This window comes from Ovis canadensis, chromosome 3 (genome assembly GCF_042477335.2).
Source record: "Ovis canadensis isolate MfBH-ARS-UI-01 breed Bighorn chromosome 3, ARS-UI_OviCan_v2, whole genome shotgun sequence".
Lineage (NCBI taxonomy): Eukaryota > Metazoa > Chordata > Mammalia > Artiodactyla > Bovidae > Ovis > Ovis canadensis.
The window spans coordinates 4,106,227-4,121,881 of record NC_091247.1 but is presented as its reverse complement, the minus strand read 5'-3'; the positions used below and the strand labels follow the sequence as shown (position 1 = coordinate 4,121,881).

General features: G+C 50.5%; 1 protein-coding gene across 7 annotated transcripts in view; it reads right to left on the bottom strand.

Annotated features, from left to right (window-relative positions):
• Positions 1 to 15,655, bottom strand: part of AK8 (adenylate kinase 8) — a 133,894-nt gene that overhangs the window by 69,659 nt on the left and 48,580 nt on the right. For 5 of the 7 annotated variants that reach the window (XM_069582093.1, XM_069582097.1, XM_069582096.1 and 2 more), the window contains 5 exons: positions 14,569 to 14,650; positions 13,952 to 14,023; positions 13,268 to 13,468; positions 9,061 to 9,192; positions 1,439 to 1,528 (listed from right to left, as the gene is read on the bottom strand). In XM_069582093.1, the coding sequence (XP_069438194.1) occupies positions 1,439 to 1,528; positions 9,061 to 9,192; positions 13,268 to 13,468; positions 13,952 to 14,023; positions 14,569 to 14,650 (577 nt within the window). The remainder of the gene's footprint in view (positions 1 to 1,438; positions 1,529 to 9,060; positions 9,193 to 13,267; positions 13,469 to 13,951; positions 14,024 to 14,568; positions 14,651 to 15,655) is intronic. The other 2 variants (XM_069582094.1, XM_069582095.1) reach the window with 2 other exon arrangements.

Sequence of the window (15,655 nt, the reverse complement as noted above, 5' to 3'; positions counted from 1 at the left end):
ATGATACAAATTACCCACCCAGTCCGTGTGATGGGATACCATGCAACAACATTTAAAATGACATAAACCTATTAACTTGTTATCTTATTCTCTCATTAGCGCAACAGATGTTTTCCAGAGGGCCAATCACCCCCATCCCCCGTCTCAACAACAGGGAAGCTGGGCTCGCTGGAGGGCGAGTGAGCTTGAGCAGGCATTGGGCCTCCGTCCCTGCTGGCTGCCCGCACGGCCCATGCCTATGTGCACATCCCAGCCCGCACTCATGTGAACCCAACACCCGGGGTTTCTGTCTCCACCTCTCCACAGAGACGCCTGGGCCTCGTGGCTGCTGCGGGGCGGGGCGGGCACGCCAGGATCTGAACCAGACGGGGAAGCACCGGAGCTTGCACTGGCTGACCCTGTTGACCAGCCGGTGATGCGAACAGACTCGCCGGCCCGGACCATCGTGTCTCCCTCCTCTGATTGCCGCGCCCGGGGGATCCCTTTCTGCCTGCCTCCCTGTAACTTCACCGTGGGGTCCACGACATCTTAAGGAGGGCCTGGGGAGAGCCAGGCCAGGTCGTCCTCCCTAGGCGGGCCCTCAGAGCGGGGATCAGGAGCGAGCAGCCTGTTCAGAAGCAGCAGGAGGAGGAAGGAGCACTGGGCAGTGAGGGTGTCCCAGCCAACGAGCGCACTGACTGTCTCCACGGCCCTCTCCTCCTTCTGGGTCAGCCTTCTTCATAATAAGTGCCTGTTCATAGCAGACGTGATGACGCGCTTGTGCTCACCGCACAGAGAAGCTACATACAGCCCTTTACACAAGGATGGGAGATGTGGGCGAGGAAACACACCGCCCCGGGGAGGAGCCCAGACGTGAGCCGGCATGCCTGTGGCCTGAGCACCTTGTCCCTTCTCTGGGGCTCATCTGTGGACTCAGGGAAACGGCAGAGAACAGGCTTGGATCGAGGACACACTTTCGGAGCTTAGGTCACAGAGGGGGTCTGCAAAGATGACCTGGTCCAGCCTCCCCTGAGGATCCACGGCAGGTCAGTCCTCAGGTCTGCAAGGCTATCTGAGCCTCCTGGCTTCTGACTGCTGACCAGATCAGAATCTTGGCCCCTGGTGTTTTGGGACAGGAGGTGGTAAAGAGGTGGGCAGCTCTGGGCCTCTCCTGGCTCCCAGCTTTAAGTGACAGCGAGCATTCTTGAGAAAGAGGGCCACTTCACACCCTCAGTAAAATGCATTACGTTCACAGACTTTGCCCCCCAGCCCCCATCGCTTGGAAGCCAGGATGACCAGCTGGGGAACAAAACCAGAGCCTTTGCCTCCCAGAAAGCCTGGTTTCCATTTCCTGGTGGTCTTTCCCAGTTGGAGCCCCCAGGTGCCCCATAAGCCTCACACAGAGCAGTCTCTCTCCAGAGCCTGGAAGGTTCTGGGAGTCACGGCCAGCAAGGCCTACCTGCTATCTCCTTCTCGAAAAATGGCTGGATCAAATCGCCGTATTTGGACTTGTCCGCCACGGCTTCTTTGAGCAGTTGCCCACAGCAGACTAGAGGAGAGAGGAGCAGAAAGAAGCCCGTTAAATTTTAAATAGAAGGAAGAATGAGAAGGAAAAAACAAAACAAAGACCCAGTGCTGCCTGCTGGGGGGAAAAAAAAGGTCACTGAAAAAAAATATAAAAGGGTTTTCTCAGTGTGGGCGCGTGTCCAAGTGAAAGGAAGTATCAAAAAGGAATTGGAAATAAAAAAGAAGCCGAGGAAGGATGCTGTGGAATGAAAAAGAATGCATTTGGCGAAGGACATATTAAAAATGGACCGTGTGGAGAAGACATAACAAGGACTGTCACCGCCAGAGAAGGGCCCGCAGGGCCTCGGCGACACCGGGGAGTACAGCTCGCGGCCCCGAGCGCTATTGGGGGTGGACACACTCCGGCAGGGAACCATGTGGACCAGCGTGATGTCCACTTTCACGCTGTTATCACTCAGCGGTGGGTGGGGACCCTAGAGTGTCCACGGCCCCCTGTGATGACGAGTCCACAGACACCATCAGGCTGTACAACAAAGGGACGCACAGGTGTCTTTCTGTCACAAGCAACTGCTGTGTCTCTAGACCCCAGCTGGGGCCAACACACAGGGCATGCCAGTTACCAAGCATGGGAGGAATAAACACAGTTGCCTTCTCCTTGGCTATGAAAACCTTGGCAGCCAGCGCCGGAAGGGTCCAGCCACATTTTCATGAGTTGTTCATAGCACAGTCTTACTTTTCTTAACTTTAAAGCTAAGGACTTGGCCTCCTACGTTGAAGAAATCGAAATCCTAAAGTTAAGTGGATAAGGTGAATGTTAAGGATGACTCCCACCAAAGACGGATTCCTCTGAATGACATGCTAAATTCTGTGCAGCAGCAGTGACCATGTGCAGAGTGGCTGCGGCTTCGCTCGCTAATGAGGAGGCATAAAGGCAACCGAGACCTTTCCCTACGCCAAGCACTGTGCCAGTCATGCTTGGTATTGTCCAGCCCTCAGGCTAACTGCAGCTTTTTAGGTAAGGAGAGGCGCTGTGTGCTGTCCTAGGTCACCAGCCAGTGAGCGGCAGAGCTGGGATTCAAACCCAGGTCTGTGTGACACCAAAACTAGGCTGAGCCTCCAGTTCTGACCAGGAGGGAGGAGCAAGTATCCTGTTTCCCTTCTGTCATAAAAAGCCATAAAACTAAACAAAACATATGAGGCAACTCTTTTCAGGCACTTGGTCAGCAGACACGCGGGGCTGTGATCCTTGAGAAAGGACACACACCGAGTGGGACTCACTCACCCTGGATTTCGACCTACGGGTACTGCCCATTCCACGGCCAGGAAGAAGTGGAACCCAGACACAGCAGGGGCACACAGCACTGGAGCTTGGGGCCTCGAGGCAGCTGGACTTTATAGGACAGAACAATGGGCGGCGTGGCAGAGGCAAGCTTGGGAACCTGCAGGAGGGTTCCCTGGAGTCACTGATCAATGCCAGACCACCCGTGTATCGGGCAGGCTCCACAGGGCCTGGGGGAGAAGGGCCACAGGGTAGCTGGGAACTGACAGGGGGTCTAACGGGGCAAAATGAGGCCAGCCTCTGAAGGCCAGGGTCAGAGACCTCGCTCAGCGCCGCAGACCCACGCTGAGACTCCAGGAAGGCCGTGCTTCAGGTGCGAGGATACACAGGCCCCAGAGGGAGCACACCTAATCCCACCTGGTGGGCGCGTGCTAAGTCGCTTCAGTCGTGTCCGACTCCTTGCAACCCTATGTGCTGTAGCCCGCCAGGCTCCTCTGTCCATGGGATTCTCCAGGCAAGAATAGTGGAGTGGGTTGCCATGCTCGCCTCCTGGGGATCTTCCCCACCCAGGGATTGAACTCTTGCCTCTTACATCTCCTGCATTAGCAGAAGGGTTCTTTACCACCAGTGCCACCTGGGAAGCCCAGTCCCACCTTAACAAAGACTAAAACTAAGCCTCAATGAGGTCAAGCTGATCCTCCAGGAAACTAACTGACTAACTGCCTGTTAGAACTCAGCTCTTTTTCATGTGATATTCTCAAAGCAGGACCACACAATCCAGACTCTGAAGAATGTGAGAACCACAATGTCCAGCATCTAATAAAAAAATGCTTGAGATCAAAAACAACAAACAAACAAAAACTATCAGGAAAATGTGACCCCTACAAGGGGAGACAACAGGTCATAGTATCATAGGTTAAGAGATCACATGGATGTCAGTATTTGCACATAAGAACTATAAAATGGCTATTATGAATATGTTTAAACTTGAAAAGATAATTAAAATGAATGAAAAGATGTGGAATCTCAGCAGAGAAATGGAAACTATAAAAAAGAACCAGATGGAATTTCCAGAACTGGAAAATACAATAGTCTTAAATGGAAAACATCACTGAATAAGCTGCAATCAGTGAATCTGAAGACATGAAAACAGGCACTAGAAAGCATTCACATTGAAGCAAAGAGAAGGTGGGGAGGGGACTGGGGGGAAAAAAAAAGAATAAAATTTCAGAGAGCTGGAAGGCAAGAGCAAACAGTTTAACATACATGTAACTAGAGTTCCAAAAAGAGGAGAGAGAGGGAGGGAGGGATGGGGAGAGAGAGGGAATATTTGAGAAAATAATGGGAGAAATTTTTCAAAATTTGATGAAAAGTATCAACCCATAGATCCAAGACTCTCTGATATCCAAGCAAAAAGAACACAAAATAAACCGCACCTTGATACATTGCAGTTAAATTGTTGAAAATCAAACAGAAAATATTAGAAGCAACTAGGAGTGGGTGAGATGCTTTATATATATAGGAGAACAAAGATAAAAAATAATCTCTGAGTTCTCATCAGAAGCAATGCAACAAAATGCGTCAATGCAACAATGAAATGATATCTTTAAAGTGCTAAGAGGGGGGAAACCTGTCAACATAGATTTCTATATGCAGCAAAAACATCCTTCAGGAACGAAGGTGAGATAAAGACATTTTCAGACAGATGAAAGCTGAACTTCACCAGCAGACTTGCACTACAAGGTATGTTAAAGGAAGTTATTTAGGCTGAAAGAAAATGATGTATCAGATGGAGACTTGGATCTAAACAAAGGAGTGAAAAGTGTTGACTTTGAGTATATATAAAAGCCCTTTCCTCCCTTCTCTTGAGTTAAAAAAAAATGACTCTTTAAAGCAAAAACAATTACAATATACTGTAGGGTTGATGACATACGTAGGAGTGAAATGTGTGGCTACAGCACCATGAAGAACCAGAGCAAGGCGAAGGGAAAGCCTGCTGTCAGCCTCTCCTGCTCCCCAGGAAGAGGCACAGTCTTAATCCAAGACAGACTGTGACGGGTACTGTGTCAGCCCTGGAGCAGCCACAAATAAGACGGAGCAAGGAGATACAGGAAGAAAGGCAGTGGGGGAAATAACGTGGCTTACTAGCAAACGTTTTTGACCGATCCAAAAGCAGGCAGGAAAGGGAGAACAAAGAACAAGGACCTCCCTGGTGGTCTGGTGGCTAAGGGTCCGCCTGCCAACACAGAGGACGTGGGTTTGATGCCTGGTCCGGGAGGACCCCACGTGCTGCAGGGCGACTAAACCCGTGCACACGTCCTGAGCCTAGGCTCTGGAGCCCTCAAGCCGCAGCTAGAGAAGCTCACAGGCAGCCATGAAGACTTAGCATAGCAAAAAAAAAAAAAAACCCACCACACAAATAGAAGACAAAAAATCTGAATGGTGGACTTGAAACCAACCATATAAAAAATCACCTTAAAGGGAAATGGACTAAACACTTCCATTAAAAGGCAGAAAATGTCAGGCTGAATTTTTTTTTTTTAAGCAGTTATGTGTTGTCTACAAGACACATATTTAGAATATAAGACACGGATAGTTCAAAAAAAGAAAGAATAGAGGTTATACTTATCAGACAAAGCGGGCTTGGAGAAAATGAGTATTACTGGAGAGGCAGAGGAGTGCTGCCTAGTGCTAAGGGGAGACTGCACCAAAAAGAGCCCCCCCCCCCCCCCCCAGTGCACATGCCCCCCAGTGCACACACAGCTTCAGCTTTCAGGGCACAGAGACCGGCAGAGAGAGAGAGAAACCTGCAGGCGGAGCTGGAGCTTTGAACGTACCTCTCTCAGCCACTGAAATGATACGCAGAGAGAAGTCACCAAGGACACAGAAGAAATGATCGCACCACCAGACACCTCAGCCTCACTGACACTCTAAGAGCACGATATTCAACAAAACCAGTGTATATATTCAAGTGCACATGTATTTCACCAATATAGACACGTGCTCGGCCGCAAAAAAAGTCTCAATAAATTTCAAAGGGCTGAAATCATATAGGGTATGTTCTTGGACCTCAAGAGAATTAAAGAGACAAAAAACAATCTGGGAAATTCCCAAATATTTGGACAGTGAACAGTATACTTTTAAATAATGCATGGGTCAAAAAAAATGCAGATTAGAAAATACTTTGAACTGAATGATAAAACACAGCACATTAAAATTTTGTGAGATGCAACCAGAGAAGTGTTTAGAGATAATTGTGTAACATTAAGTGCTTATATTGGGAAAAGTGAAAGTGCTAAGTTGCTCAGTCATTTTGTCCGACTCTCTGCAACCCACAGGCTTCTCTGTCTGTGGAATCCTTCAGGCAAACATACGGGAGTGGGTTGCCACGTCCCCTGGAGAAGGGGCTCTTTCCAACCTAGGGATCAAGCCCGGGTTTCCCGCATTGCTTTGCCCGCATTCTTTTTCCCATCTGAGCCACCAGGGAAGGCCCACTTCTACTAGGAAAGAATGGTTTAAAACCCCTGCCTGTAGCCACCTCACTCTACAATGTTCTAAGACAATACTGCAACAGTATCCTCTCGCTAGAGAGTGGAAGCACTGAGGCTTCAGACACGTGTGACCTGGGGCTGTGCTGGGGTAAGCCCTGCCGCCTCGCCTCATTCCCCCTCTCCCCCAGCTCAGCAGAGCCCACCTCCATCCTTAAGTGCCTCTTCTTTCTCCTGCACTTTCCCTATCTGTGTACCAAATAAAATGTAGTGCGTATCACAGGCTTGTAATGAGTAAAATTAAAAGCATTTTAATAAAAGTCTTGGGACTTCCCTGATGGTTCAGTGGTTAAGACTCTGAGTTCCCCATGCGGGGGGCACAGGTTCAATCCCTGATCAAGGAACTTAAGATCCCATATGTTTGCTCACCGTGGCCCAAAAAAAAAACCACTTCATGGTTGTTTCTGGTTAGAAAATCCATGCTCAGTGCAGGGAAAAAAAATCAGGATTGTGTAACACATCACTCTACAGAGATAACCAGTTTGCGATCTGGATGTTTCTTCAGATGTTCTCTGAGCACAGACTAACACACTTTTCTGAACAAAGATGAGACCATCCCCTCAGCGCTATCGAGTGACTGCTTTCCACTCAGCTCCCAGGTAAGAGCACTTCAGGGACATGGAGTCACTTCACAGGTTTAAAGCTGCCCACAGCTTACTTAACTAGCCCTCTTACGAACAGTCTGGGGTCACCTTTGTGTTTCACCACGCATCCTTCACATCTCTTGTTGAGTATCTGGGGGGGTGTTGCAGCAGAATAAAGTCCTAGGCGTGAAGTCACCAGGCCAAAGGATGAGCACGGGTCATATGTTGATCAGCAGCGGCCTTTATCTTACAAAAGGTTGTGCCTGTTTATATTCTCGCCAGCTACAGACAGGAGTCTTTCAATAAACCTTGTGGGAGGGAATGTGGCTTGTTTGTTCTGAGATGTTTTCCCACAAGTGAGAGGATCATAAATGCGAAAACCCAAGGGGATGGCGGTGGGGGGCCTGTGGGGGCAGAGCCGGCAGTTCCTGGAGCTTTGGGTGTAGACAGGTCTCGGCAGAGAGACCCCACCTGACAGCTCAGCACTTGCCTCTGCCAACCACAGGTCCCCTATAACTAGTTTTACTGAAATCTCACGACGTCTTGGGTTTCTCAAAAACGCCTTTGAGAAATGTGAACTTCGAATCAGTCTCCAAATGCTCAGGTATTGAAATGAGCCCCAAATGACTCTTCTGCTACCAAGCAAAAACCAGCGTGAGTTTTTCTATTTTCTGTTTGGAAAACTCTAGGCGAATCTGACTTCTTTACGAAAACAATTTAAATGAAACAACACTTTTCTTGAACGAGCCTGTCTGCGTAAACAAGCTTTGGCCCAGTGACAATTATCTGAATTGGTTTGCACGATATTAAGGTGTCGCCTTAGTGTTTTTCAGACCCTCCTGCTGCCATTAAGGCTCTTCTGACTGTTTCCTCACGTGTCTTCACCTACCAGGAAGCACAGGTGCATAAATAAACCTATGGGTGTGGCCACATGTAGAGTGGGGCTCATTCTTTACAAAAAAGTCATCCCAAACAGCAGCTGGAATTCTAGTCTTATACTATTCTTAAGAGGTAAACACAGAAGGAGAAGGCATTATTTGAATAATTATACTTAAAAAAAAAAAACACACAAAACTTGGATACAAGAAAAGCACACCTTTTATCGTAAAGTATCCAGACTATTTTTCCAGGCTAACCAAAATGTAATACTGCTATTTAGTCATTTTACTAAAACACTCACACATTACTATTTTCCCATACTTATCAGAATAAGCATTCAGTTCTCTACCTTCAACTTTTGTCATTGATTCCTGGCTGGGAATCTCAGTGGCTTTGTGATTTTAAGTTGGCAACCTAACTGAAAAGCATTCTTTATTGAAAACCTGAGCTTTCTAGGGTGACATGTATATATCTGTGTGTCGGTATACGTGTATATCTATATGGTGTGCATGCATCATTGGGGGCCATAAGCGTGCAGATCCGCATATTTGGGGGTGCAGGTCTCACGTTGCCTGAGTAAATAAAGCAGCGGGTACTGCAGCTTCCGCAGCGTCTGAAGTGGGAGGCGGTCAGTGCCTCCCATCCCTTCCCTTGCAGTATGTCTCCTACAAGCATCCTTTCTAGCCCTTTATCCTCCTGAAACCTGGATGGCATCCGAGACCACCTGGGACCACTCCAGGAAAGACCTGGAGAACTGATTTCAATATTTTCTCTCCTCCTGGTAAAATATTTATTGAAACTGTGCTGAGCGAGAAGCCTTCCTCTGGTTCAGAAATTGTCTGCCTGTAAGCACGCTGACCTGGGTTGGGGGAACCAAATGAGACTGGAGAAAATAAATAAACAGCAGGTCCACATTATGCAAGAACTCTGACTTTGAGGGGAATGGCGGGAGGTGGGGGGAGCGCCTCTGGGGCAGAGCACAGAAAAAACACTGAGCCAAAGGACATAAAAGACGAGGACCAGAAAACGGTCCAGCGCTTGGGGCTGCAGACATGTTACTATTGGTTAATGTTTTCATGGCCGTGTTCTTTAGGAGACAAAAAACCTTATCCCTGCAAAGATGGATTAACTGGAAACTGTCCGGAGCAGAGAGCAAGAAAGAGAAGTGATGCCGATCCCCTCACTGCTCCCGTGACACGAGAGGGCCTGGGAGGGCAGGACGCCGTGGAAGGTTCTAGAAGCGGCGCGGCACCAGGGCACTCACCGTTGATGAGGCCGTATTTCTGGGCCAGGAGGGCGGCCTGCAGGCTTTTCCCGCTGCCCACGGGCCCACAAAGCAGCACCCTTGGGGTGAACGGGGCATTGGATCGATGGCTGGTTTGGACGTAGGTCAGAGCTGGAATGAGAGGAGGGCAGGATGATAAACCAGGCTCCTAGAGAAAGGGGGCCAGCTCCCAACGCCTCTGCGTGGGCTCTTTTAGCAGCAGTAATTATTTCTCTGTTTTCAGCCCCGGGGAAACTCTCTGGGCATCTGCCAGGTGACCACAGGCGAAGCTGCAGGGAAGGAGTTACCCTTCAGGTCTGGGCACCAAGGTGAGAGGGGACAATGAAAGGCGCAGAGGCCGCTCTCGGAGAGCACACTGTCCCGGGATTCCTAACACAGAGCGGGGTCAGCGCCGCCCTCTCAGTCCCTAGCGCTGCTGGGGGTACTGTTGAGGGCTGGTCCTGGGACATAGAAAACACACTAAACATTGGTCTGGGGGATGTCTCTGGGGGTCCAGTAATTAAAAGTCCATGCTTCCACTGGGGGTGGGGTGTGGGTTCGATCCCTGGTCAGGGAAAGAAGATCCTGCATGCCATGCAGCATGGATGGCCAAAAAAAAAAAAAAATCGTGCTGAGGTGTTTCTCAACTGAATGAAGGCTGAGCTTCAGCCTGAGGCTCGGGAACAGGCCGACCTCCCAGAGTCAGACACAAGCTTTGATAAACGCGTCAGGCTGTGTGGGGGCCGGGCTCACGGGGGACTTCTGAAGGCCTCTGGAATTGGTGGAGGATAAATTGCAGCCTCACTCCAGTGACACCAACTTTGTTGCGAGTCTCCAAAGAGGCCGCGATCAAACAGGCGTGGGCAGACGGAGGCCTGGCCTGGGGTGCCCTGGCATTTGAGGAACAAAGACTCAGGGGGACGGGGGTGAGGTGCCTGCACCATGGGGGGCACTGGATGCCTAAAGCTGCTGAACATCAAACCGGGTCCTCCCACTCGAGCGTGGAGGGGGCACCAGAGCAAGCTGGGCAGGCTGTTAAAGGTCAGCCACTCGGCACCTGGCGGGGCGGGGGGGGGGGGGGGAGGGGGCGCGGAGGGGCGGCAGGACAGCCCACCTGCTGAGGCCGAGGGTGGTACCTCCACCCCAGTCCCCCTTGCATCAAAAAGTGTCTCCCTCCCCAGCCCTGCCTCCTGCCAGGGACATGGACCATCCCCAGCAGGTGCCAGGGTTTCTGCAGGCAGCGTGTTGAGTCAGCCCTTCACCCAGGATGGAACCATCAGAAGACAGGAAGGGGTCCCAGGGCACCACCCTGACACCTGGGACAGGTGGGCAGGGTCTGCCAAGCTCGGGCTCCTGACATCCAGGGGGCTCCCTGGCCCCTACCCACCAGGTGCTGGTAGCACGCCCCCTGGTGGTAACAACCGCAAATGCCTCCCAACATGCCCAGGCCGGGAAGCGCACAAAATTGGAACCTACTGGGGTGAGTTCACTGGGCAAATTTTGAAGTCTCAGATCTTTGTGGGATTTTTTTTTTTTATTGGAAGGTTCATTAGCAATACTACAATTCTTGGAACTAAAGGCACAGGTAGATTACTAGATCTTCATGGTTAGGATGACAATCTGCCAAGCTAAACTCTCTGCGGGCCTTGTCTGATCTGGTCCATGCACCGTCCCCCAAGGGAGGTGCTTTTCTTGTCTGCATTGTGCAGAGTTGGCAGTGCTGGGGCCACTCTCCCAACCCCACTGCCAGGGGTAACACTTTCCACCAGCGAGACCAACCCAGGAGACAGAGATTCCAGCAAGACTGTCTATATCCTCAGACCTTCCAGGAGCCAGCCCATCTGAAGAGCACAAATACTACAGCCAAAGCAGCCTGCTTACAAATGATGCTTAATTTACAGTAAATAACTAAGTTAATTAGAAGTAATGATCCCCCAGACAGTCTCAACATCTAATTATTCTTTTTAAAAATGTGTGGTTGCTGGATGCACTGCAGAGAGATTAAAAAAAAAAAAAACAACACAGAGAGAATTCAGCATTCCAATTTTCAATTTATCTCTCTGCATTATTAATTAATAATAATTAATATTCAGATGCTCACATTTTTATTTACAATTCCAGGCATGAATTCTTTATGAACGATCATATGAACTTTTAAATTTAATTAAGTAATTTGGAAGTAATTAATGTGTAAATTCAGAAGCATGGCATGAGATAAATGTTGTGGTTGTTTATCTTCGGAGTGCAGTGTTTGCTACTAAAGACCCTTCCGAGATGCAAAATCACTGGAAATTTACAAGGCGTCTGTAAGCCTGGCATTTTTCAAAGTAGCATCACCCTGCAGACATCCCCCCTCGTCCACTGACTCCCCTTCAGAGATCGAGGCTGTGCCACTATCTGCTCTCCTGGTAAAGCAAAGACACCCGCTGGCAGGTGGGGGCTGGCGGTACTAGTAGGGAGCTCAGAACCACCTCCCCTCCAAAACTAAACATCTCTGGAAGAGATTTAAGAGGATATACCAAAAAAGGGCGTTGTAAGCTGTCAGGTGTCTTAAAAGCCCTGCAGTGCTATTTTTATCTTCTCAGGCACCCAGCATCACACAGAAGGGGCTGACTGGGTGTGAAGCTCAGCAAGACTTTTTAAAAAAAAAACAGGGTAATTCCCGGACTGTCCAGTGGTTAAGACCCTGCGTTTTCACTGCTGAGGTCTGGGGTTCAATCCCTGGTCAGGATACTAGGATCCCCCTAAGCCACACGGTGCAGCTGAAAGAAATAAAATAAATAAAAGGAAAAACTAACCTAAAAATAAAAAATGATTACGCAGCTGCCTTCAGTTCAGTTCAGTTCAGTCGCTCAGTCGTGTCTGACTCTGCGACCCCACGGGGTACAGCACTCCAGGCCTCCCTGTCCATCACCAACTCCTGGAGCTTGCTCAAACTCATGTCCATTGAGTCGGTGATGCCATCCAACCATCTCATCCTCTGTCGTCCCCTTCTCCTCCCGCCTTCAATCTTTCCCAGCATCAGGGTCTTTTCCAACTAGCCAGTTCTTTGCATCAGGTGGCCAAAGGATTGGAGTTTCAGCCTCAGCATCAGTCCTTCCAATGAACATTCAGGACTGATTTCCTTTAGGATGGACTGGGTAGGTCTCCTTGCTGTCCAAGGGACTCTCAAGGGCTGCTTTGGGGGAGAATTATTCTAATGTCCTTGTCTTTTGGGACCGGATGTTGAACCACAATGACAGCAGCGCCTGACACTTAGCTGTCCCTCTGCACCAGCTCCTGGGCTCACGGCTGCGACGCCTGCTGCGCAGGACCTCACACAGCGCAGCCTCACCTAAGCCTGTGAGGAAGGATCCATCTTTGTTCCCATTTTTGCGATGACAAAACTGAGGCCCAGAGAGATTATGAGAGTTGCCACAGATGGCACAGCCGATGTGTGGTGGGGCTGAGGCTTGTTCACACGTCACCTGGCCCTGAGGTCTCAATGGCTAGACCCCCGGTCCCCAAACAGGCCTGTTTCAGCCACTTTCTGGGGAACTGCTGTGAACGTCTGGTGCTGCCCCCGAGGCAGGGCTGCGCCCGCGGGGGGCTGCTTCCGCTGTCCTCAGTGGGCTCAGGACCCCCGATGTATATTTGTTGGTGTTGTTTGTTTTCTTGTGGTGGTGGTGGGGGGTTGGGTTTGTATGTTTGTTTATTTAATTGTTTTACATTTTCTCTCTCTCCTCCTTGATCCTCAGAGCAAGATTTCTTCTTTTTTCTTTTAAAGACTTTTTATGTGAACCTTTTAAAAAAATGTATTTATGTATTTATTAAATATTTATTAATTTAATTTGGCTGCTCCAGGTCGTAGTTGCACCATGTGGGATCTAGTTCCGTGCCCAGGGATCAAACTCAGGCCCCCTGCACTGGAAGGCAAAGTCCCAACCACTAGACCACCAGGGAAGTCCCAGGGCAAGACTGCGCGCTCCTTGCCCTCCCACCCCGTCCCCCACCTCTCCTCGCTCCACTGTCAAGTCTGATGACCACTCAGGGTGTAGAGTATTAGCCCAGGGTCTCTGAGGGGGACGCTCTTGGCGTCCCCATGCTTGTTTCTGGGCAGGGATCCTGGGTCACCCACGACTTGACTCCCCAACTCCCAGGCACACCCGGACGCTGCCAGATGAAGTGACGCAGGGACAAGACGAGTGGAGGGGCCATCTGGGTTTACCCTGGTAGAAGACGTCCACACAGGGCTGGTCGGCGCTGATGACCTTCAGGATCTTGGGGTACGAGGGGAGGATCCTGACGATGTTCCTGTGATACTCGAGCAGCTTCCGCGCTGTCTCCCCCTCGGAGATGCCTGCAGGCACCATTAGCCGGTTCTGGATTTCCAACTCGGGGGGCCAGTCAAAGGTGGTGTGATAGATCTCTGCCGGAGAGAGGGGCGCGGTTAGAGCCACCCGCCCGTCCTGGAAGCAGAGCCTGCAGGTCCCAGGGACGCCTGTCCGCCCCCCGGGTCAGCCCACCCCAGCGGTGGCTTCAGCCTGCTTCCCCGTTGCCGCGAGTCATAAACCAATGCGGATGCTGGGGCGAGGGGAAGGGCGGCGCCGGCCTTCTGAGTGCTCACTCTGGGCCAGGCACCCACCCGCAGGCTCTCTGCCTTCTCACGGGGAGCGGGTCACAAGGCGGCGCTTGGTGCTCTCCGCCTCAAGTCCAGGTGAGAACACCGACCCTGGGACACTGGGCAGCCCCGCCCACGTCTCACGGCTAGAAGCGGGCAGGGACCTCAGTCTGTCTGCTGCCCAAGCTGAGAGGGGTGCTCCGTGAGGGGTGGGGGCTGTGATTAGGATCTGAGACCTCTGAGATCCCACGGGGAGGGGGGTCGGGCGGACACAGGAGGAGACCGCCATACCTCCAGTCTGCGGGTCGATCCTCTTCCCCAAGTTTCTCTCAATCAGGACGGTGTCTGGAGCGCTCAGCACAACTGGGCAGAGAGGAAAGAAGCCAAACCAGACACGGTGGGCAGCAGGACACTAATACACCCACCACTTCCACCCCATCAACCCCTTAAGAGAGAGGCCAGAACACAGACATGGAATCTCAGGACAGAGGTCGCCCACATGTGAACGCTGCCTGCCGACCGCCGTCAGGGCCGCCAGCAACTGCGACATCCCTGTACAGAAGGCTTTCGCCACATTTGGGATTATTTCCTATAGGGAGCTTCTCAGTGGTTTCCAGTCTCCAGTGGCTTCTCAGAGGTTCCCATGGTTGAGATCGGGGGCTTCCTGAAACAAGGAATCTCCAGGGTCAGAGCAAGACCCCAGGTTCCTCAGCACAAGCCCCGAGTGCATTTAGCTCTTGGAGAACTCAGCTGAGCGGTCCTCCTGGTTCCTGCCGGGTCACAGGCCCGTCAACCCGCTGCTGGATGCTGGCGCCTGGGCTGAGGGTGGGCACTGGGGAGCCGCTGACACAGCACAGGGTGGGCACTCACTCTTGGGGTCTGCAGCTCTGGTGGGCGGGACTACTCACTGACGTGTCTCGGGGAGATGCCAAGGGTCTGGATCGTCAGAGCCTGCTCCCGCGTCTCAGGGATGCCGTCCAGGATCCAGCCCTAGAAAGAGCATGTGGAAAGAGGCTCACCTATGTTTACTTTTCAGATTGGGGGGGCAGTTATTATAAAAAGAATATTGAGGCTTCCCTGGTTGGTCCAGTGGCTAAGACCCTGTGCTCCCAATGCAGGGGACCCAGGATCGATCCCCAGTCAGGGAACTAAGACTCTACATGCCGACAACTAAAGACCCACAGGCCGCCACAAACACTCAGCACATCCAAATAAATAAAGAATAAAAAAATTTTTTTAAGGAATACTGTATCATACGTTTCTGAAAAACTGGAACTTCTAAGAGAAAATAAATGTTTCTGATAGCCACACCAACCGTACTTAACAATCCCTCTCATAATATCACATTCCCTTCTGAACCTGACGTTTGTAATGAAAGTCACAACAGAGAGATTTTCTGTCCTGATTTTTTGTTTCCATCCCACGTTATAACCACACTGCATTTTTTTTCACATTGACCCACCTCTTCACTGGCCATATAACGTCCCACCGGTGAGCTGTCTCACTTACTGAGCCATGCCCCATGACTGGACATTTCACCCACTGACCATTTGCACTGTTATAAATAACACTGTAAGGAACATCTTTGTGGGTGGCTCTGTCCACATTTTGGATTATTTCCCAAAAGACAGATTCTCAGATGTGAGAGGCAAGGAACCATCAGGAGCAAAACAAAAGCCCACGAGTCCTGGATGAACAGAACACCAGGAGGCCTGAGTCCAGGTTTCTGTTCCTAGCGAACTTGTTTTAGGGCTGAACTTCTTCAGGCACCTTCTTGGATCAGCTGCGGAATCGGTTTAGAAGATTTATTTTCATGAACTCTTTCAGTCCAACTGTGAGGCTCACACACGATTGCTGCACACGATGTGGAAAATACTACAGGGTGGAAACAATAATGCTTGCCGCTGATTGACACCACCACCCCACAACTAGCCACTGTTAACACTTTGGTGCATCTCCTTCCAGGCTTCACATACGGATATCTCTTTTTTCCTG